The following is a 24,877-nucleotide window of genomic DNA, read 5'->3' as shown; positions in this document are numbered from 1 at the left end:
TTATATACGAATGCATTTTGTGTCCACTTGAACTACACACGTTCAGCTCCATGCTCTCTCCAGAAAGATAAGAACTTTATAAGTGCGACATTACATTTTAGGAATCTTTTACGGATTAGTACACACGGCATAGTTATATTCGTGAGGCAGATACGGCTGGTCATTCACAAGGAATCCGACCTAAACGTAGTAGCGCAGACATGTTTGGTTGTAATCATGGAACCGGCAGCGGGCAGGTAAACAAAGTACTAGTTCAATTAACAGGCATGCCCAATTTCGATCAGTAAACAGTAAATATGATTAAATAGAGGCTAGTGCTAATCATGGGTTGTAATGTATTCGCTCTAGCAGGTCAAGTCTAATAAAAACTGTACCTTACAAAATTATCAATTAAAAATTCGTAATGTGTAAACAACTCCATTACGACATTGTCATTCCAATTGCTTAAATCTTTAAAACAAAATACGTAATTTTTTATTGAAAATATACATGACATATAATGTGTATACCTGAGGGGAGACTGTTTGATGGTGGCAGTCGATGAAATCACAGAAGCACTGGACTTGTTGCTCGCAGAGGGCGGCCAAAATATCAGGAGTCGGCCGCATGGTTAACCTAACCTCACTCAACTAGCTGTAACTGACTGGGACGAGCCCGCGGCTTTCTCCAGGTTTTGTTCACGTTTCCCCCTCTTCGTTTGCGTCATACACGTGCCTCTCGAGCCTCCAGGACTGGATTAGGAACCGAACCTGTTCAGTTTCAGAGAGCGCCCCAGACGTTTTGTCCGTGTGCAATATCGTGTCCACCCCCACTTGTCTAATATTGCCTTCGAATCGTATCAGTGCCGGCAGGTTATCAAGTTACTGTCCACTGCAGGGGTACTGAGCATGACTACAAAGGAAACATTGTAGATGGTATCAACATTAATTACTGTATTAGGGTCAACACTTAACTACGTGTTCTGGCCTGGCAGTATATAAGCGTACCGTACTTAAAAATACTAAATTATAGGCTAACTATAACCTTTGTGTCTAAGTCTAAGAATATCAAAAACACATCTTAAAATGGTAATAGTCTGCAATTCATTCAGAGAAAACTCCTATAACTCGCGTTGCGTGATAATCCTAACTTCAACAGTTTAATGTACCCTATAACTTGTTATCACTCAATGGCATTCCTTTCGTTGGTAATTTATAAATTCGTTGAAAAATTTAAGTTTCAGACATGCCCTTTTTTATAAATGTAAAATTTTCAAATAGTCACAATAACACAATTTAATGCAATTTAATTTTATATCAATTTCAAATATCCAGTATTTTGGATAGTTAATAAAATGTATATTTATTTTATTGGCAAACTGTAAGTACGTAAAAACACACTGAAAATTTATGCAAAACATTCATTTCAAACGTTACATCGAGCGCGTTGTAACATGTGATTTTATATAAATAGTTACTCAAGTCATTCATTATAAATGGCTTACTTGTGAAAGTCTGTTTTTCGAGATAAACATATTATATGCGCAGATTTGTAATGTCTTTTTATAACTAATTATATATAACTATAACGATTTTTAAACTTTGACTTGAAGGATGCTATTCCTTTTCGGATGGTTATGAAAACTCCCTATAACTTTGATATTTCCAGCCTGGTAAGGATTTTTGGAACTGACCGTACACTATGCAGGGCCTCTTATAATAGTCGTTTTTGGACAATATTCAATAGATATTTTGTTGTTGTTTTATTTTGCTTTTCCAAATATGTGTACGAGAGTAGGGATGAATCAAAATTGTAAGGGGCTACACTAATTTTGAAACCAGCCACAGAAGAAGCACAACAACATTTGATGCAGTTTACAAAATTGTTTGTACTATATATAAAAAACAACAGTTGGACATTTTGGGAGGTTTAATCAATATTAACATATATAAATCTTGATTTCAACCGGTATATTAACGGACATAAAATAAAAAGTGATCAGAACGTTGATTAAACTGCTTAAATTTTTTATTTGTTTTGCTGCCTGCTCTAATCAAAACGGATATTGGTTACAGGCAAAACTGGGACTAAAATTATTACCGTACAACACACAGGAGGTGTTCAGTGAGTTTGTAATAAAAAGTTAATTAAACATTTGTATCACCTAGTGTTATTTTGGTTCAAAACCACACTCGTTTCATAAAAGAGAATATTTTACACGTCATTTAGTTACTCTAATTTCAACAACTATGGCTTGAGAATACTACGCAGACCTGACACAGGGGAGAAATTTTAATTGATGGATGTTAGACTTAATTGTTTGTATGTATGTAATTTTATTTCTAATTTAAAACGACAGCCAACATAAAAATGTTTTCATAGTTTAAATGCATCTAACAATCCCTCGTTTTTGTAAATACGAAATAGTAAGATAGGTATTCGTCGGGAACATGGAGAAGGGGTATTAGGAAACTAAACAACTTAAATATTTATGATTTAAATGTATCATTGAAGCTTAACCAATGGCCGATCAAATCGGCCCGTTTAATTATCTTCGACGAATCACGATGAAAGGCCAACCCCTTTAGTCGTCTGCGAATGTGCACTACTGGTTCTCTAGCGAGGTCTACGAGGTCTCATCTCTCGTATCTCAAGATTTCAATTGTTAAGAGTTATTATTATTCGACGCGGTGTGAAACATAAAACTTGTATTATAATCAATTTATACTACTACTCATATTCCATGTTATAGTACGAATGTCTGTTTTACTTATTTTTGCCTCTCTGTTTTATTGTATTTGCTATGATCTACGCACAAGTCTGTGGAATTTGCCATGATGACGAGTGGAATAAGGCTAAAATGTAGGTCGGTCTTTCTGTTTTTGTTAAAAACAATCCAGAAAGAATTTGGTAGACATAGAATTAGAAAAAGAGTGAAAAAAGTTCAACAGCTATAAAGACACAGTGAATAAAATTAAACATTTGTTTACTTAATCATTGGCGTTGTGTTGTTACAATAAGAACATGTGTTGTAATAGCAACTTGCTTGTAATAATACACTGTACTTGAAGATAGTACAAGCTTGTGGTACATTCCTTACCAAAACTCACAAAATATCAGAGTTATTTGTGACTGAAACGTCGTAGCTTTTATATTGGCTCCCGAGTACAAGACTAAGGAAATCTTAAAAAAAATATGTTATCAATTACTTAAAAGTAAAAAATATGTACAAATGTGAGTTTGTACCGTAACAGTTGCGCGAAGTTCTACGTCGAATTCCAAACATACGTGTTTTATGTTTCTGAAGTGACTTGAATGCCAAATGACATAGTATTCTTTGGTAAAGTAATTTCTGACATTTCTTGATATGTAATGTATAATTTATTTAGATGTTTCATTTACTTTTTTGGATACCATATGATACGGCTATCCTCAATGTTTCATAACATTCTTTCTCTTTTTAATTGTATTTATTTTAAAATTATGCTTTTGAAATTGTTCCTGAAAAGTGACGCTTATTAGGCAGAAAGTAAAAGAAATGTGTTTTGTTTTATTTTTTTACACACATACATATATTCTTTTTGATTATGTTATTAATTCTTGGTTTGGATTCTATTTGTTTGGGTTCAACATTCGATAATTTATAAAATTAGGTATGTTTACTTTTTGGTATTTCTAATGAAACATCAGCTGTGAGGTATTTTCCACTGTTTATTATTCTCTTTCAGTTCTTTTTTCTTGTTTAGGCCTATATTTAGTTAGTTTAATAATTTAACTTTGTAAATATTTATACAATATTCAATGTTACGTCTGAAGAGGTACGCTAAAGACGTACGAAAATTCATAAAGAGTTTACCAATATTATTTGGTTTTATATATATACCTGTATATAAAGGGCTTACTATCTTCTAAGTAAATAAAGTAACAGTTTAGCCTGGTATATTCACTCGTATGCACCTTCACGTCGTCAGACTAATTTAACTGCGCAGTACAGAAGAAGCAGAACTTGCACAGGGAGTAGTTACCGCCAAATGACCTCGGGCAGTGGCAAGGTCACGAGACACACCTTGGCCACGGCCTAGTGACAGTCGTTTATCTTTCAGCAGTGTGTATGTTACGTTTACACCCGCCAACACCAGACTGCCACTGGCATCTAGCGACGGAACAATCAATTACTACAACTGCTTTATCGACACGTTATCGAAACGTTCAAACTGAGTATAACACAACTTTTCTCTCTTCATGAACTCAGTTTTACCAGTCTCTATAATCTTAATAAATTAAAGATTATATTGAAATTAAGAAAAATATCCTACCATTCAAAGTTAAACAAAACTATCAAATTTTCTTAAGAAAATAGTCAGTGGAAGTGCATACATTTTTATCAGTTCTAATGTCAGATCTCATGCTTGCAACTGAAATGATCACATTTCCATTTCTCCAATGTGAGAACGCGTTATCCGTCTACATACATATGTTACTTGAACATACTATACGCCTAGTGCGACCTTATAACTTTGAAACGACAAGAAATATCACAACCAAATTTAGCATAATATGGTTGTGATATATTGTTGTTTAAAAGTTATAAAGTCATCTGTATAATGCAATATACGAGGTTGTACGAATATCAATAAAACTTTAAAGCAATTTAAATTTTACAAAAATACTGTTCCGATTGACTTTGACTGCTTTAACTTTCGTGAACAGCTATACAATAATGAATTCTCAAAATAATGTTATCCCAAAAGATACTGGACATAGAAAACCTCCAAGAATAAGTAGCATTGTGCATATAGGGACCCTACTTATGTTTACATTCGTACCCAAATCATAAAAAAATCTAAAATATAATGCAACGCGTACAAGAGTGCAATGTTACGAAAATAGGCGTGTGGTTGACACGGTCATTCGTAATTCTCAATGTAAGAGATAACCTTATCTATACCGGAACTGAAGATAATTTACCACAACCTAGTAAAAAAATATGAGTTTTTTTTACTCGGGTCGTTTAATCATAAATTACTTCATCTATTATATTCGACATGTCCTATTGTTTGTTTATAGTTAACTCAATCGGTCAATGTTATTACTGCAGCGCGGTTAGGATAAAGACCGAGAAGTCTATCAATGATGGAACTGAGTTTCTGGGTCACGTGACAACGGCGATATGACGTCAACGATTGTTGGTTCCTTGCCAGACTGTCAGATAACGTACTTTGTCGCATTTTAATTTTATATCGTCATCACAACTTTGCTGAGATAAGCTGAAATTACTGTTTACTTTCCGTTCCTAATTGGTGACATTGAAGAGTTTAAAAGAAGCTTTAATAATACGAAAGATTAGCAAAACTGTTGTTTTGTTAAAAATGTAATGACAAATCTAAGGATACCATTTTTATCCACAATTGTTAAAATAAAAGAGTTGCGTATAAATAGCTGTACGATTATAATTAGTTAGTGGTCGTTTACATTTTCATACATATGAAAAGTGTGCTCCTAGATGAAACTGCTAATTTGATTTTATCATTAAAAAGTGCTTATAATAAAAATAAAAATACATACAAAGAAGGAAATTTATTTCAAATGAAATTCATGTTGCAAATTAAAATAATAAATCTGCTCAGTGCATTTTCACATCGCTTCTATCAATAATAAATGTTTCAGTTCAGCGGTGGAAGCGATTTGAGAGGCCCTTTCCTCATGGATGGTTGGTTCTGCCGCGGACATACTTTGCCAGTGTCGCTCAATGGATGTTTTTGTCTTAGAGAAGCAGTGATACTATTGCACCCTCTTCCACCAGACTTCGTGCAGTTCTTGTATATTAGGTATCCCATATACTAAAACCTTCAGGTGACCCCCAAAAATAATTCAGAGTTGAGATCTAGTTGGGCAACTAATAGTTCTTCATGCCCAATAAATTTCAAAGTCTGTGTAGCCTACGAATAGCACCAAGGTAATCTGTCACAACGTTGTTGGCATGATCCGACGCGTCATGATGCATGAACGACATATCTTGTCATATTTAACATTGAACGTACAAGCCTGGCAAAGTTCTTTTCGAAAATTCTAAATACACGTTTCCGGTAACACGGGGAGAAGAACATGCATGATGATTTCTTGGTGCCCGAAGTTCGATAGTTGTGACAGTTTACATCCCTGGAAAGTGTAGCATCGTTTGTACACAAGACTTTACTAAAATGATTTGGATTTTTAGGACTATTTGTAGTGTCAATATTCAATCGTAGGAGGATGGTCTAGCAGGAATAATTTTTGTATTTAAGCCAGGTGAAGTTGGGCATGTCATTGGAGTAAATGGTGTGTCACACTGCAGTTTGGTTAACGTTCAGAACATTAGAAATTTGAGGTTTAGTCCAACAGGTATTTCTTTAGAAGTAATTACAAATGTACCTACCGATGAAGATTATCAAATGCCTTGCGATTAGGAATATGTCACGAAAGCGCTCTATGTAAGTCCTCTTCGCTTCAGCACTGTTTTCCCCAAAATTAATTATTAAGTATAATAAGTAATTAAGTAAAAATAAGTCTAACATTTTACATTGGTGTTACTGGTAAATGATATCACCGAGAATATCGCAGAATAAACAGATTTGTTAACAGACTGGTTACAGTCATATACTATTTTGTGATCTGACCTAGTAACACAATAATGTGATGAAGTTACTTTGGTGGATTGGTTGGTAATACTTTTGTTACGTTCTATCGAATCGTTCAGTACTCTGTTGTATTGGTTTCTATTACTACAGTGTTTACTGAAGAAATACTGTTAATGAACAAAAATCAATCAAACCAACCTCAAAAAATAATAATAACACCAAGTACCACATACTTGTTTACAACCTTCGTAGACTACTATTATTGGTAACAGTAAATCGTTTTAAGTTATTAATCAGAAAACAGTTGTTAATGTTACAAAGGTAAAACATTAAATATTTCTGTGAGCCTAGTTGAATCTAAACTACACTTTACACGTGTTATATACCTAAGGACTCGACTTAACTTAAGTACAGTGACTATTTCAGGTTTAAATACAACTTAAATTTTATAATTTTATGTACACATTTACAAATATAAGTATACATAAATATAAGTATACAAATATAAGGTGTTAGGGTATACTAGTCATTACATTTTCAACCAATAATTAAATTTTGGGATATTTGATTTTGAAAAATTTCATATGCTGACATTTTAAAACGAAACTAATATTATTTATTTAATGTTGTAACAACCCATCAATATAACAATCAGATACACGCTTTAACCATTTTTGGATGTGATTAAAACAAATTAAAAATATATAGCCTATGGACAGACATTAAAGATGAGATATTGGATACTTTATGTTCGTACGAACGTTTTTGTGTTTACTATAATTATCAGAAGTTGTGCTAACTTTCATAAACACTCTGTTTAACGATTCTAATTACAATATCCTGAATAAAACTCTTACAGACTCAGTAATCCACGCTCATTACAAAATTATATTAAAACATGATCAATTATTCAAGTTTGAAACTAGTTTCAAGGTATAAAAAAGAGTGTTTATAAATACACATTGTACAATTGTTATTAGTTATAACGTTGTAAGTGCTAAAAATATCCAATGTGTTTACATTGATAAGTTCCAGAGAAGCCACTTAAGCTATTACAGGCGCAACAAGGAAATTTCGCTCACAACAGTGCAACGTGAAATTGAGTGGTTTGGGTTCCCAGAAGCTTAGTCAGTAATTATGATCACGTGCTTTCAGAGCCACGAGGAAGACAGTGCAATTCAGTTACGTACTCTACTCTATGGTTATACCGGGAGTTCTTTTATTTTTTTTATTTCTAAGTTCAGTGTGTATAAAGGGAGACTTTTGACGCGGTCTAAATGCTGTGTTACTGCTAACCGTACGCTTTTTTCATAATTTCATGCAAGTAAATTTTCACATTTTCGAAGTACGTATTCACTGCAATGAGAAAACTATAAATATCTTCCTTTACCATTACAATTCACTTGTTATAAATATGGATAAAACGCAAATTAAATACAATTATTGATTTTAACTGTCTCGTTATTTTTATTATGGCATTACAGTACTGTAGTTTGTCTATTATACTGAAACACCGGTGCTGAATACCTTTGATCCGAGATAAGTTTATATCAACACCAAGCCATTAATAAAAGTTAATAAAAAAAATTAGAGGCAATGGCTTGACTGAATGTTGCCATAGTAAAAAGAATTTTCTAAATACAATACCCCAAGAAATAATAAAATATAGTATTAATATCATAGTCGTGTTTTACTTGCTAATTAACAGGCTTCAATATGAACCACTTATTAGTGTGAATACTAAGTAAAATAAAATCGAGTACGTCCATAGTTAATTGCAAACACAAGAAAACATTAAAGTACAAGAATAGATTGAACGTGTGTAAGCGACGACACGTTGTTTCAGAAATGATCAAACACAGACATCATATTCAGGATTGAAAGTTTTCTAATCATATTTCACAACATGAAATATTGTTTTGAGCATAAACGCAGTTATATCGCTGTAAGCGAAAGTAACGAAGTCCTAACATTTCACAGTATTTTTTTTCAAATTCTACAAAGTTTACAATCCCACATTCGAAACGACACAACTTAAACTAATACTTTTGAACGTATCATTAGATTTTTGCAGAAGTAGAATTTTGAAATAGTATACATTTCTAGTCGTGTTTAGAATGACAATTACAATGTTTTATTTCTATGCATAGTTTTAGTGGTACTGTATACGCAAATATTTTGAAGTCACAATTTTGTAGTATTTTTTTAATATTTTTGACAATGCTCGAAATACTTTATTTACGAAAGTATAAAACTACATACGTTGATATTTTTGCATTAAAACTGTTAAAAATTGACTCATCGTAAGTATGAAAATAACTACTTCATATATAACATAACGTATAACTTTATTGTTTTAAAATAAAACTACAAAGTGCCTGTCACCGACATTAACCTAACCCTGACATACCCAGAGTCTGGAGCAAATTATGTAGCTAGATAAGTGTCGTACTTGTAGAGGGTCGATACTGACCCCGTGGACTTTACAGAAGATGGGGCGATCGGTTTTTGACCGTGATCATTTTTATACATGTCTTTTTCCTAGACAGTAATAGATTTCTTAGCACTGCACAAGATAATGTAGTAGAGAAGTTGTAATTTTAGTTATTTCCGTAACCAGGCCAAAGAAAAGATCTTAACGTATGGATATGAATAATTTAAATGATACCTCATATATAGAGTATAATTTAAGGAATCCGCATGTTTTCCCAATAAAAGAAAACTATATTTAATGCACAAACACGTCATTCTCTTCATTCAATATTCATATCGTTATCTTCATCTGTTTTATACTGCTTTAAATACAACTGCTAGTTGAATGATAACATTACTTTTTATCTGGTAAAGTATACTTAAGAGCTGTGACTATTAAAATAAAAGTAACCCAATGATGATCGAATACATAGTCTTCATTAAAGCAGGATAGCGAACATTCCTAATGTAATGCAATGTGATTAGAGATAAATATGAATAAATTTAAAGTTCATTTCCAAAGGCATTATCTTTTAATTCCTCGTCTCTTTATCAATACATTTTTGAAATTAGTATTTCAAACACGTCTTTTGTTACTTCCAACATGCGCGATCCATATGCTTTTTCCATATATCCATATTCATACTGTTATCAGTGGTGTTGCGCTTTGTTTAAGTGAATCATTCAACATTAAAGCTTATAATAGGCGAGATTTATAGGGCAAAATTCTGCTAACAATGGACATAAAAGAAAGATAACATGCCTTGAGATAAGGCACGTACCTAAGTCACAACAGAGATAACGATATCCTGCAGGCGGAAATACCACAGACCATACGAGCATTGTTCCCTCAAATCTGCACTATTGATTTCCACTACTTTTAAATGATCCCATGAAGCCAACATTTAAAAATATTACGCAAATATTTTTTTCAACCCTTTTTGTATGAACTATGGTTGAAATATTCTTAATTAGTTTTTGTTTGGTTACTTAATAGGTTTTCAACGAGGCTTCTCTTTTGACCAAAACTTTTAAAATGAGGTAGCCTATCATATGTTTATTTGTTCGGCTTAAAAATGTGGTATGAATAGCCACATCTCACTATGGCAATAGCCCGTTTCAAGAATAAGGAGTAAAAAGTAGCCCTAATTTTTGTCTTAGAATAGGCTACCTAAAACGCAAGAAAATGTAAAAAAGAATCCCATTTTCCTGTAATTTAATTAACAAACCTATATACATTTCAACACCAATCTCGTTTCTTGCAAACATTATTATTTCCTAATATTTACAACAGAACTTGTAAGAGATGATTTCGCGTTTCATGTAACATTATATACAATTTTTACGTAGAAATTTACTCATACTCAAAGTTGAGTTAACGTCTATTAAGTTAAGTTAATTGTATTTTGTTACAAAACCAGAGTGGTTATTTTTTCGTGAAGCGTCTTTTTATAAGATCTTAGAGGGGCATATAGCCCCCATGACCGTTTCCCTGGACCGCCACTGTCGATAACTGAATGTACATTTTTACACTACTTACATTATCATCGAACGTTAGCTGAGCGTTTGTGAAGCCCTGGAGGACTAGAAAAAGTTTATTTCAGTCTGTTTGTCTGTCAGTCTGTCCGAACGATATATCAAAAACGAATTGAGCTATAGATTAGAAATTTGCATAAACCTTCATATCTATGTAGGCAATTTCGAATTCGATTATGGTCCACGTCACACCATTGGTGTGGCAGAGCGTTAGTGAACTTCTTAACATTGGTCTTTTGGGTAACCATGTTGGGAACGAAAACATAAAAGAATAAATAAATTTATCAACTAAGTACGATCGTATGGCATTTCAATATTTGGAATTTGGTGGATTGGTCGATAAGACTTAAGTTTACTTACATTCTATCGGGTTCTTCGATACCCCATCGTATCGTATTTCTCTTATTTCTGTAGAGACAAGATAGTGGTAGTTGGTGGTATATGTCCATCCACGGGATTTGACTGAGCGTCAGCAAAGCCTTTGACGCAGGGTGATGTCTCAAGAATGGATCTAGCTATAAACTTTAAATTTTGCCTTGATGCGTGTGTATCCATGGTACTTGACTGCGAGTCATTGCAAGAAAACTGGGGTTTCTTCTTTCTTTGTTGCCTGGTTGTCGATCTTTTCGCATAACATCACGTAAATAAAATGAGCTATAGACTTGAAATGTTTGCTTTATAAAGTCTGTTACGCGACACGTGGTGTGGCACACTGCTGCATTGTATTAGTAACACAATTTAATACAATCAAAGGTTATAGAGTAATTGAGTGCAACTTGCTTTATCGTGGAGAAGGAATAAACTACGCGAGTTTCACGCTGCGCTCATAGACGTCGTATTAGAGACTTGTGCTACCTCTCGTGGTGTATGTTTATTGACAACACTTTTACCCACAGAGTTAACAAAAAATATAGTAAAGTCAGTTTTAAAACTCGGTACGAACATTTTGGCCATCACAAGTTCTCGCGTTGTAGTACACTTTCTAGCTCACCGGAAACGGAGGGTTCTAATATGCGTCATATACCACATGGCACCAAATTAAAATTTATCAATATTCTATTAGTTTTACTACATTAATTTTGCTTACTGCTTTTTAAACATTTATTTCATAGATAGTATCAGTGAAGATAAGAGAATTGCGACAAACAATTTGAGTAAGTATAGTTACCTGTGGGTTACAATACATTTACAAAAAAAATAAGAGCAATTATGGCAATGTGAATAAACTCAGTTTAGTAATGCAAACAAAATAATGTAAACAATGACTAATAGTATTCATTAATTTAACTCAGTCAATACCTTAAGATTAAGAATGGAACATAATCAGCCAAACGCAACACAATTATGGTGCTAAGGGTTGATTCAAAGCGAATATTGAATCAGAAGTCGTCTCAAATCTCAGTCGCTGCAGTAAGCTGAAGGTGAAGCAGAGCTAAACTCAACATTCCCGTCATCAGCAAATCTAACATGAGGTACTGTGCCTATCGTCCCTTTCGACAGTGGACCCAACTAGCGCTCTTTACTCATAACCTAAAAGGATATGAACCCATGACACGGTCACTTAATGTGAATGAATGAACCGAGCCTGTTGTTAACCAGAAACGCAGCAACAATTGGAGTAAACCATCACAATAAGTTAGCGGCTTCTAAAGTAATTAAAACCTAAGTCTTGAGAATAATTCTCTATTAATTACTATTATATTTGTCCATCTTGTTTTGGATTTATGGTGTAAGGGGAACCATGGAACTGGACATAAATAGTGTTATTTATAAACACATATAACAACCTAACAAATCCCTGAATTCTTCTTACTTATAATCTGCCAAAAATTGTCTTTCCATACTCATAAAAGTTTCTAGTTGAAACACATTTATGAACTGTGCACTTCAATACATAGCTGATGCCATGGAAGTTCGATAAAAGTTTGCGTTAAGACCTGCGTTTGCGTAAGTAAACGCATCCAGAAAAAATTCTTAAGCGTCTCGAGTTATGTTAAAATTATACATTCAACTCTTAAAATACCTGTATTTCCATTCCCTTAAATGAATTCACTATCTAAAAACAACACGATAAGAAAGAGTAAGCACAGCTACGTTGTATCTAGAAATAGCAAAGCAGAAAGTGGCAAATATACCTCTACTTGGTAAAACAAACATCAGGAGGAAGATATGATGTAATCGTGTCTAACGCTGTGTTAATTTGAGACTCGTGTAGTATGATAAACCGATCTTATGAAGAACTTGTGCTTGCCTTCGACTTGGTAGTACAGTATGTGCATAAGTATACTATAAGGGCAAATGCGATATCCGGGTTCGAGGTGGAGCAAATACTTTTTGTGATTCAATGTTTATTGAACTTAAATTAGGTTATTGGCATTTATACAAATTTAATGGATATATTGTATATTATTGGTTGAGCATTACCAAAGCCTATCCCTCGCTGGGCAAAATGTAATTTCTGTCTGTCTGTATATCTCTGTCCACACTATATTTCTAGAATGAACTAACCTGTGTGAAATTTTGCACATCATGGGATCTGGCTGAGCGTTCGCGAAAAAAGTTATATTGGTCTTATGTTGTAACTGTGATGCTAACGATAAAATGATAGGACAAATTAACTCGTAAACTGAGTATAATTATATAACATCTTAGCATGTGACATATGTACCTTAGCTATATAATAGCCTGTTAGGTAGAGTTAGGCTACATGAGAGGATACATTGAGAGGATAGCATACAACCTCAGCGAAATGCAACCCAGTTCCTCGACACGTGGTGTGGCGTACTTATACCTATTATTATTACTTTATACATTCTTAATAAACATTTACGAAAAACTGGCAGGCTCATTCTAAAACTAAATCGCAAGTTCAAATTCTTTATTTTTTTCTTTGAGGCAGACGGATCGAAGAGGGGGATCCATAGAAAACTTGTTCTAAACAACCACTGTAGACGCCTTTGTTTTCTATAAGTATGTTAACTAAAATTGACATAAAAGATTCATTCAAATATCAGATAACCAGTGGGGATAATTTGAAAACGACTTTAGACCTTCTGCATCAAACCCATTTTCTACACAACAATCCTGAGGGTTCTAGTGATCTTTGGTTGTGAAAGATTGCTACGGAAAGTCTATGCGATAAGTCTTGGCTCATATTTTTTGTTCAGTTCCTTTTGCGCCAAATGGGCGGAGATAAAAAATGTGTGCATAAAACTACTGAACAGGACTTACAAGTTTATTTGTTTAAACAATGCATATGGACGTTCTATGGAACTTATGTCAAACGAGAATGGTTTATGAGCGCCTCAGAAGCCAAGGGAGCAGATCCCCATTTCTTCACATCCAGCCGGGGTTAATTAAAGTTTTAAGACAAATAGTCTTCACATGATTGGCTGAAAATGATACTCACGTGTCTGACTGTTGCTTTAGTGTATTAATCTAAAATATGTCATCAGATAAAAATAACCCTTTGATTGTTTAAACCGGGGACCAGTATACTGGTCCATTCAACTCTTATTAATATTAATGTAGTTGACGATAAATGTCCTTCATATTGCAATTTCCTATATCAATTTTATGAAAAACCAAGTTATTTGATTATTTAATGCAAATTAGCTTTCGACTCCTATACTATAAACTTTATGTCCGTTTTTCGTTTGTTACACATATTTTTCGTAACCAAATAATTAAAATCTGATTTTGTTATATTCATGACAAAAATATTAAGAGAAAATACAAATTTTGAATGTTAAGTAGTTTAAATTATTTGTGATATTAATGTACTTCAGAATCATCACTATAATTCAATGTGCCCTATTAGGTCGTGATTTGTTCATTATCATCCCACGGCTCGTTTGGTTTTTGAAGACCTGTACACATTGTTATTTTATTGTTTAATTAGGATTAGTTGCAGAAAAAAATAACTGTCTGTCTTGTCACTATACAAGTAAATGTCCGAATTTACGGTGCAAGTCTACTGCTAACCGATACCAAATTCTCATAAACATTATAATGATATCGATAACCTTGTCAGTAAAGATCTGTTTTGACACTATCAAACGCGCCAAGTGTTTAATCGCCTCATTAATCTCAACGCTAACAGTAATTGCTGCCATAATGTTGGCATAAACAAGCCATCGCTATCAGTGGAGTACCACATTGTTGGGGAAGGACTCGGCCGCCGCGCCGCCCCACGTTATCGCACAAGTAATCCTTTAATTTGGCTCATCGCAAACCGCGTAAACACTCGAGGGAAGCCGGTGATTATCGCGCTTATCGCGGGGAGTAGCGTGGTTGTGAGCGGATTAAAATAGATTAGGTGATTACGTTTAGCAATTAAAATATGAGATAATTTTTATCTTTGAGCGATTTATATAAGGGGGCAATAGTGCCAAACAATCGAATAACAACCGACCTTATCGAATACTATCGGTACTGTAGCAAGGGCATACCGATTGTGGCAATAATAATACGATATCATTTACATATTTGAATATTTAAGAGACAAATTTAAAGTATGCAATTATTTACTTTCCGGTAGGTATTAACTGATTAAGACAAAACAGTTTTTAATTTTCAATGTTATGAACAAAGTACAGTTTGAAGGATACTGGGTAGAGTTTTTTCCATATTCTCTGACTGTAATGAGCAACTCTGCATAAGGTCGGGTGACGTGTGTACACAGAGTTTATATATATATATATATATATATATATATATATATATATATATATATATATATATATATATATATATAAATTCGCGCAATTTATTTCGAAATCCAAAATTTGTAATTTTTTGTAATTTATTTTCGGAATAAGAGAATGTGATATTCGGAAAGGTTTTTTCTGGAAGGTTACATTTTGAATTGAATTTTATTTCTATCAGTTTTATCATATTTTTATAATTGTAATATGATATATATATATATATATATATATATGCTGTATAAATACGAATAGATGGTGAAGTACTCGTACCTATGATTTCCAACACAAGTATTTTAACTCAGTCTCAGTTACTCATTGTACATTTACAGAAATTGGGTAGCAAATTCAGAAGCAGAGGCCTTGCCCCTGCATTAGGCTATAAAGTTAATTTTGTAATTTTATTTATTCCTCGATAGTCTTTCATACTCTCTGGTGGGTTGGGATACGAGGACAAATTCAGTGCGCTCATTCTGTGCTGTGACATAGTTGGTACTTGCTCTGATCACACTCGCCCTCAGGTATATGCTTGTTGGCGTGGAACTTGTTCTATTTTTAACCATGACTTTAGTTCTCATCGCCATATATGGATTAGTTTTTAATTATTTTACATAATTAACCTTATACATTAAGTTTCTTTGACACCAGATAAAGAGGATAGATTAATGTCATCGAAACATAGTGCTCTGTTTTGTAATATTAACGAAGACAAAGTATACGAAAAACTGTTACCCTTTCAAACTACCTATCGCAAATAAAAAACTGTAAATATTCTTATCTTGCTAATGTCCTCTCGGCGGGCTCCTAAGCTTCATGTGGTTTTACGAATCAAAACTCATAGTCCACAACTGTTTGGGTATTTGAGGTTTTAATTTTCCATCTATCTAAGTCGTTATTGGGTATTTATTTTTAAGTGAGATTGTTAATTTCTCTGCTACATGATGAACAAATTTCATATGTACATCCTCAGCTGTCATATCATTCACCAAACTAAACAGAGTACTAAACCATGGTAAAGATGAAGTAGGAGCGGAAGAATTGTACACAGCAGAAGTGGACGTTAGATCTCTCATGGGAAGCGAAGTTTCACAGTCCAAGTCAGAATCATATATTTACAATACATACTCGTATCTTGTTAGCATGGTTTCTTCCTGATTGACTTTCCTTCACTTCACGGGTAGTTCAACTGTTCCAGAGTGGTTTACTCCTGTCTGAGACTTGTCAGGAGAACTTCAATGACAGCTGAGGCCACGTCAGTCGGCGGAAATGACAGCAACATAACTGGCGAAAAGTTGCGTCCTTCCCAATCAAAAGTGACACACAAATGTTATATTTCCTAACATTGTCTACTAGCCAGGATCTCAGGGAAAACACAATGGGTTCACGTGTGTCAATTGTACTGTATTTTGTGACTCTTAAGTACATCATGCCCTTGAGCAAGTTCCTCGTCATTATCTAATTTGTGATGATTACTTGTGTCATATTTAGTCACAATAACTGTTCACAGCAAACGGACTCAGGGTGTCTTCTTCTCTGAGTCATGGAATTTATTCACAATTTATGAAGACATTGCTGCACATATAGCCAAGGTGTAAATATTCTACACTCCACATAATAGATTGTGGTTTCTTATGAAACTTCCTTTCCTATATATAAGAATACTCTAAACATAAATTTAAATCCATTTCAGATCTCATCTTTTACACATAACTCGACTTTAGTATTATTGTTAAAGTAGATTTCAGTAGATTCTTTTAATAATTTATATTTTCAATAATTAAAGTACTGTGGGATTTTAGTAAAATGCTCGTTCGTTTTTTCAACAAATATGAGCACTTTTATATGAGCATGTATACCAAAAAAAATAATTATATAACTAACCATATGGCCTTTCTTAAAAATGTATAACCAGAAATAATATTATGCAAAGTCACTTTGATTTCTTGTTCCACAAGACAGAATATTAATAATGGAAATTATATTATCTTTCGTTTTGTAATGGATTCGCCCATTTACTGTTTTGAAACATAAATTAAACACGTTTTTATTACACAAACTAGTAATTTTACAACACACTTGTTTTGCCTGAACGCCTAAAAATTGACTGAATAATATCATGAATATTCACAACATATATTTGTTATTTGGTAGTCGCAATGAAAATTTCATTCGGATATAGTTTATTTTGCGTTACTTCTGAAGTCAGGATGGGTGCAAAGGACTAAGCGTATAATTTCAGAAGGAGGAATGACCGCTAACCGGTTCTCCCTTTTTCCTGGTGGACAAGAAGTAGCACAGTACCTTGGGGGAAACCACGGGGAATCCCCTAGTCGATATACGTTCACTTTCTCAGCATCCAGTGATATTGACCTGGATAGGTTCAGAGTGTTAAACCTTGCTGGGAGCTCTTATATGCTTTAATATAGATATAACTGATAAGGAATAAATTTAAAGGTCTGTTTGTCCTCATACGCACGGGTACCCTACAGCCTCGTTCTCATTCAGTAAGGTATTGGCAGCGTATTTTCTACGGCTTGAAAATTTAGTGAAAATTTTCAAGTAATTTAGTAAAAATCCATACACCAATACGTTGGAATATAGCGGTTGATTTATTTCCACGGTTTGGAATATTTCAAATTTGATGTCCAACAATCACTTTCAGCTACTGCACTAGACTCGAGTTGACGCATTCAATTACCACCTATATGTTCTCTTAAAAGGGTATTTACAAAACAAAAAAGGATCATTGCACCATCAGTGTCCGAGTATCGTGTTTAATTTGATGAAAGCGACATTTTTGTAAAGAACAACTCAGCTGGATAACATTTATGAATGGTTATCTTATACTATTCTACCATAAAATTAACACGATTCTTATACTGTAAATGGTTGTAATATTGTTTTGTGAATTAAAACCACATAGAAGTACAGTTATATTTTATACTTGTCTTCTTATTACATATTGGCAACATTTGTAAGATTTGTAAAGTAATAGTATTTCAATAGAGTAGTAAGATTTCCTAGTTATAATAGTCCTTCAGAGATTTTGACAAATTGTATTCATTAAATTACATTTTATATAGTTGGTTTTGTGATTAAATCGTACATATTTTCTCAATGTATTATGCATTAATAAAAATCCTTCAATTTTCAGAAAAAAGTTATTAAAAGTTTAAAACACTTGCCATTTCGAAACAATACGTTTCGAAAAAAAACACATGCCGACCGTTACCAGTATTAAAAAAGAATTAACTAAAAGATCTAAACCAACTGTACCAATCAAACATGTAATAAAATATGAACACACGTCACGGACTTTAATATTAAGAAAAATGCAAGGCATATTAAGAAAAATGCAAGGCGCTTGCGTCTGCCCCGTAACCTCCTCCGATTATTGGTCTCTGTTTTTCAGATGATGAGTCTCATCTTCTCTTGTGCGTGCGGATTGTGCTATGCAATGCTCCTGGTTCTGTGCCATGACATTGTTTGGAATTATTTTTACCAGTGCTAACTTACAATTATATACTTGAACATTGCCGTAAACTTGTTCTGTTGCTAAGTTTAACTAGTGAGTTCATTGTCATACATTGAAGAGTGTTTAAATGTCATGTTGTTTGGTCTCATGCTTCAAGGTTTTTTTACTACTGAGGAAAAGGATATATTACAATCCAGGAAAAACAGTTTTCTATTTTGTAAAATATAACATTGGCTAATGACCGAAAGTCTGTTATTTGTTCAAACGATTCATCGTCAAAAATACACTTTAACAAAAAATCTTAAGGATACTAAAGTATAGCTCAACGTGTAAAAATAGTTTTATACAAATCAAATCACATACATATAGGCAGAGAGAAATCAAAGAATTTTAGAACATATAGGCCTACTCCATTTGATTCTTAAAATTGTGATATCCGGAAGCAATTTCCTGGAATAAATGTCTTGGTTGGAATGATCTCCGTTACAGAACACTTTGTATAACTGTTGCAGATAGAAAATAAAGAATGGGCGGTATATCTTCTTAACCTTTATAACAAATTTAATACATTAAAATATCAACTCTGGAGAATTTTGACAAAACCAGGATATTTAGTTCGATTCTTGAATATTCTGTTTTACAATGGTCAAAGTCAACCACCTAAGAGATTTCATCGTTTGTTTCTTTGTCTAAAACGTATTAATTAACAATAGATTTTGAAATCATAAAGGGAATCCGGAAATTTGATAACGTTATGTGATACAAAGGAACTTAAAACCCTAATAGTATTCTTTTCATGAGTTGGATGTTACGAAAACAGCAGGAAAATTTTGTTTAAAAGTAAATTAAAACATTTTTTATGTCACTCAAAGTTCTGAGAAATTTTATGCCATATCATGTATTGTATATTTAATTTAGATTATTAGTTTCTATTCATGATTCCAGTTTTACCTCTCACCTTAAATATTTTAAATGCGAATGTACTCTACCATTCATTAAGGTAATGTTTGAATATATTGTAAAATTTGGTTTAAAAATTTTAGACATATGAAGGCTTTATAGGAACGTATACTGATACTATAATATGGGAGATGAGTGTGGCACATTAGTAAAAATTTCTTGATGAGCGACAGGGTAGATAGTGAAGACCATAGAGGTGGGAAGATAGCTTCGTGGAGTATGACTTTTTGGGAGAAACGGTTTGCAATGGCAGAAAACGTGATTTACGTGACCGTTGACAGAGATGTGGAGAAGTTAGTAGGAAGATAAAACAATAACGTGTGAGGGGCAGGACTAGGTCCAATGATTAAGTGAAGTACAATAATTAATCGAATGTTGAGTTTAGCTCTACTTCATCTTCCACTTGTGCACTGTCTGATATCTGACACTGCCACAAACTTAACGAATATATCCACGTTTGTCTGAACTAAACCCAATATTCGCAATGAATCAACCCTTCTCACCATAGCTGTGTTATGCGTAATGTAGTTATACTATTAAGGAGGAAGGATTGAAAGTATGGACTTAGTAACTTCATTAAAAAGGATACAAACGGATTAGGTAGCAGGATATGGCTGGAAATGTCTTGAGTATATCCTAAAATATGTAGTATAGTGTAGGTTTGTTTAGGATACCACTATTGGAAATACGTAAATGCACGTAGTGTCTTCATGTGTTTTGGGTATGATTCTTTTGATTTGGGTAGTTTTAAAGTACGATAGAACAGCTATGTAGAAAGGAAGATTAAGAAGAAGCTGAAAATAAAACTTAAGAAATTGATTAGTACACTGGGGTGTGGAACAAGTGTCGGGGCTTAAGAAAACAGAGGAGCATTCCCTGAATAGAAGATAGCAGGACTACAGAGGTGACCAGGTGAAAGGCCAGACCATGAACACTAATAGAGAATAAGTGACAAATGTCGGCTCCACAAATGTGAGGACTAAAAAGTTATTTTGGCATGATCACTATAAACTCAGAATTGTGATAGGATCTTGGAAGGCAAACCTAATGTTGTTGTTGTTGACACGCGGGTTGTAAGTGACGTTCCTGTGTGAGATGTATTGCGGAAAAGGCGCAGTATCGAGATAACCATTAAGGTAATAAATAATAGACAGGCTATATCTATATACAGTCTGTGGTGGGAAACTTGGCAGCTTAAAAGACAACAGAGCTCAGTCGAACCAAGACAAACATGACTCATTCAGCCAATCTTCTAACCTCAGCCGCAAAGATGAGGAAAAGGAAATTGCTTACAATCTCAGATATCCTGTCAGAGAATTTCCACTGACAACAAGGTTGAGATTTCTTACGTTTTCCGAACCTTTCCTTTCTCTATGAGATATTGCCAAATAGTTTACTATCATATTCGCCCTAACTTAGTAAACTAAATTTTAATTGACGGGCCCAGCCTAGTTTATTATGGTGTAACTCAACTAACCACGTCCCCCCAGCTATGCGAATATGAATACAATATTTGACTTGTGACAATACAAGTACGACACTTACAATACTTACGTCACGACACTCGCAACCACTGATAGTTACATAGCATAGCTATTACCATGTTTACACTGGAATCTTGTTTAGAGTATTAATATTATTAATTTATTATTTTATTTGTTCATTATTTCATTTTATTAATTACTAATTGTTGTTATTAATAGTATTAATAAATCTGTATATACGTTTAAATATACAGTTAGAGTACGGATTACAGAAAATCACAATATAATCTGTAGCTTACATTACAAACTATTTATTACCCGTGCCGTGGCAAGTAATTTTAAAAATGAGGTTCATTGCCTTCTTAGTAAAAGCACTTATGGTGTATTTCAGGAGGATCACAGGTTAAGCGAAATTCCGCCTGTCTTTATATCCTTTCGTTTACAGTCTCTGTATGTATGTGTTCTTAGCTTTAATTTTTTATTTCAGAAACCAGTAAGGATACAAAACTCAAATTTGGTACAAATATTTTCTTTGCAGGTTCAAAGGAAGAGAAAATTTAATATTGTACTATCATATCACGTTTCAAGATGGCGGTGGTTGAATTTTTAAATCCTAATTTAAAAATTAATAAGATTATGACATCTTATTAGAAGAATAATAAAAGATGTGAAATTTAATTAGAAACATTTCGACACCTAGATCATGAATATTGGTCTGTAATTAATCTATATACAAGCTTTGGCGTTTGTAATGAACGGCAAAATTGTCATTATTTACATATTTACGGCACCATTAACCATTAACAGCTTACAACCATTAAACGCTACATTATTTACAGACGAACTTTATGATCCAAGTGTCAAAAAGTTTGTAATTTATACGTAGTAACTTTTATTATTCTTTAAACATGTCCATAATCCTTTAAAAACAACCGTCTGTCATCTTGAAATTTTACAAAATAATAAAATATTAATTTTTCTCTTGATTTGAGACTGTAATAAAAATAAGTGTACCAAATTTTAGTTTTATATCTTACTCGTTTTGGAATAAAAAAAATTAAAACTGAAAGACACACAGACAGATAAACATTAAACTAAAATAGATAGACCATTGGTGTAATTTAGTTTTTGCCCATGCACAAATATCCTAAAGTTTATGTAGAATTTTGATACACTCTGTATCTTCCACAACCGCTGTTGAGCACAAAGTAAGAAAATATCTAGACAAGAAAATTAAAGGTTTTTAATATAAATATTCTTTTAACTTTACTGTCTGTAAACTTTAGCAAATTCAAAATTAAGTATGCGGTGCTTACTGAGTACTGTTGTGCAGATGTCAAAGACAAATTATTATCTAACTTTTACTATAAATTTCAAGACTGTTATAAAACCAATCTTAGTTGTCTTTTGACAGAAATAGGCTTTTCAGACCTGTGTATGTACAGTATACAGGTTTTCTTGATCGGGGAATCAAGGATAAATAAATTGTGGGTAAAAATATACGAATACCGAAGTAAATTACAATGGCCATGAATATACACATTTGACATATTTTCATGGTCTCGACTACCAGACAAACTCATCCAAAATATAAATCACAGGAACCAGAAGTGTGTGTATGTGCAAAGCCTAAGAAATTACGTGCAAAGCTGCGGGGAACTGTTAGGCACCGAAACAAGTATTATTTAAACATTACTATGAAATCCAACTTAATGAATAAAAATGTGGATTTATAATGTAATAAGATATTTAGAGAAGGATTTTATCTGTAGTCTTTGCATGAAACTGTATTTCTACATACACAAAAATAGGTTTTGTCAAGGGGTATGAGTGTCATTGAAGCCTATCACTCAGTAGGCTGACACAATTTCTTGGTTGTCTGCCGGGGAATGTAAAATATGTCTTTTCTGTCTGCAGGACATCTTGAGAATGAAATGATCTATAGACTTTAAAATTTGGCACGCAAACTCGGTGAAGCCTGTTAAGCACCGAAACAACGTTGTGTAGCGTACCCGTATCTTGTTATGTCGATAACACGCTAAATACCTTGTATCTCATCCAAAGTAAAGAATAACGGTAAATTTAATTAATTAACAGATACGACTTCAATTCCGCAAAGAATGGAGACAAACAAGACACTATCTAAAAAATATCAGAAAGGTTTACATAAGAATTGGAATGAATTATTATTGTAAGTATATATATATATATATATATATATATATATATATATATATATATATATACGTAAACATTAATAGTCTACCTTCTATAACAGGGACATTTGACACGCTATCTTGCCGTGATAAAAACGAAACCACCATCTATAAACATAGAGAGGTGTAAAACTGAAAGCAAACACCCAAATGAATGTTATGTGACTATACCTATTTGATAACATACGAGCCTAGCGTAGTGGCAACGTTATCAGGTTGGCAGCAACATTGAAATTATGGTTATGTTACAAGAAGTACCGTCAAGAAAAGGAACTCGTAACCCAGTTAAAGTTTGCTTCCACTAACTTTAAGTTTATAAAAGAGCGCATTATGCAATAAAGTGAAAATAAAATTTGAACTATATATATGACGAAAATAGGGGTTTTTATAGGCCTATAAGAAATTACTGAATGTACATTAGTATATTTATAATTTATTGCATACATCATAATTTCGCGGAACGATTCAAACGTTTTCGTATTTTACCAGAGACGAATTGTAATTCTTGCTATGAAGATCTGTAAAAAATTCCCTATATATATATATATATAAGAAAATGAATGAAACTAAAACCAGAAGGAGAATAGAACAAACTGGACGCTTGTGGGCGTGTAGTAAAGGACGTTCAAAGACGACAATGTTGGTTGTGTCACGTTTGACATCGGAGTGCGTTTCTATATTCTGTCACATAGAGTAATCTTGTGTTGTTGCCAACTGTGTACATGAATGGATTTAGACTAGAGGGCATCTTCAACAGCTGATCTTAATATTCAATCTAATAATCAACCGTGTCTTCTATTCATCTCGACCTAATGTTGGACATCCAACTGCTACAACGATAACTGTTTAAAGCTCGGATTGTCTTATAATTTGAAATATCAGCTTCGGATATAACATTTTATTTGATTATATGGTTTTTTTAAAGTGGTTGAAAAAATATTCTTATCAGAGTAGTTAAAATATCAAAACTTGAACAATATATTTGATTTTGTTTTTTAATATTGTCAAATCTAGTTCCAGTAGTTAGTTTCAAAAACTAAAGTAGAGGGCAAGTTAAACTCACGGCATCTGTAGCTTGGAGGGCAGACATGGTGAGCGGTGAGCGGTGAGCGCGGGTACGTGAACACGAGGTTACTACACGATCACGGCAGCGGTGGCGATGGCCCGAGCTATTCCAAGACGTGTTACTGCCGCCTTGCCAACTACCTCGGCCAGATAAGATGACGTTGTGACTATGACGTCACACGTCGTAGAGGGGAAGTACCGACTTCCAGCTGTGAATGAATGATCAGCGTAATGGATGAATGAGGAGTAGCCTTGGCTGTTTCTTCCCGAGTCACTAATTGGTTAGCGTTATGGTTCTTGCGTAAGTATAGGGAGTCAACACCAAGGTAAAGGTATTTATTTTTATCTATTGTTTTAAATAGATAGT

General features: G+C 33.5%; 1 protein-coding gene across 2 annotated transcripts in view; it reads right to left on the bottom strand.

Moving 5' to 3' along the window:
- LOC124370829 (hexokinase type 2) overlaps positions 1 to 24,645 on the bottom strand; it is a 62,852-nt gene extending 38,207 nt beyond the window's left edge. The window contains exon 1 of one of the 2 annotated variants that reach the window (XM_046829161.1): positions 24,509 to 24,645. In XM_046829161.1, coding sequence (XP_046685117.1) covers positions 24,509 to 24,535 — 27 coding nt within the window. In that variant the 5' untranslated portion in view covers positions 24,536 to 24,645. Of the gene's footprint in view, positions 1 to 509; positions 687 to 24,508 lie in introns of those variants that run through there. The other variant, XM_046829143.1, reaches the window with a different exon arrangement.
- Positions 24,646 to 24,877: the final 232 nt, after the last annotated feature.

This window comes from Homalodisca vitripennis, chromosome 1 (genome assembly GCF_021130785.1).
Source record: "Homalodisca vitripennis isolate AUS2020 chromosome 1, UT_GWSS_2.1, whole genome shotgun sequence".
In the NCBI taxonomy this organism is placed as follows: Eukaryota; Metazoa; Arthropoda; class Insecta; order Hemiptera; family Cicadellidae; genus Homalodisca; species Homalodisca vitripennis.
This window is presented reverse-complemented; position numbering and strand designations above follow the sequence as displayed.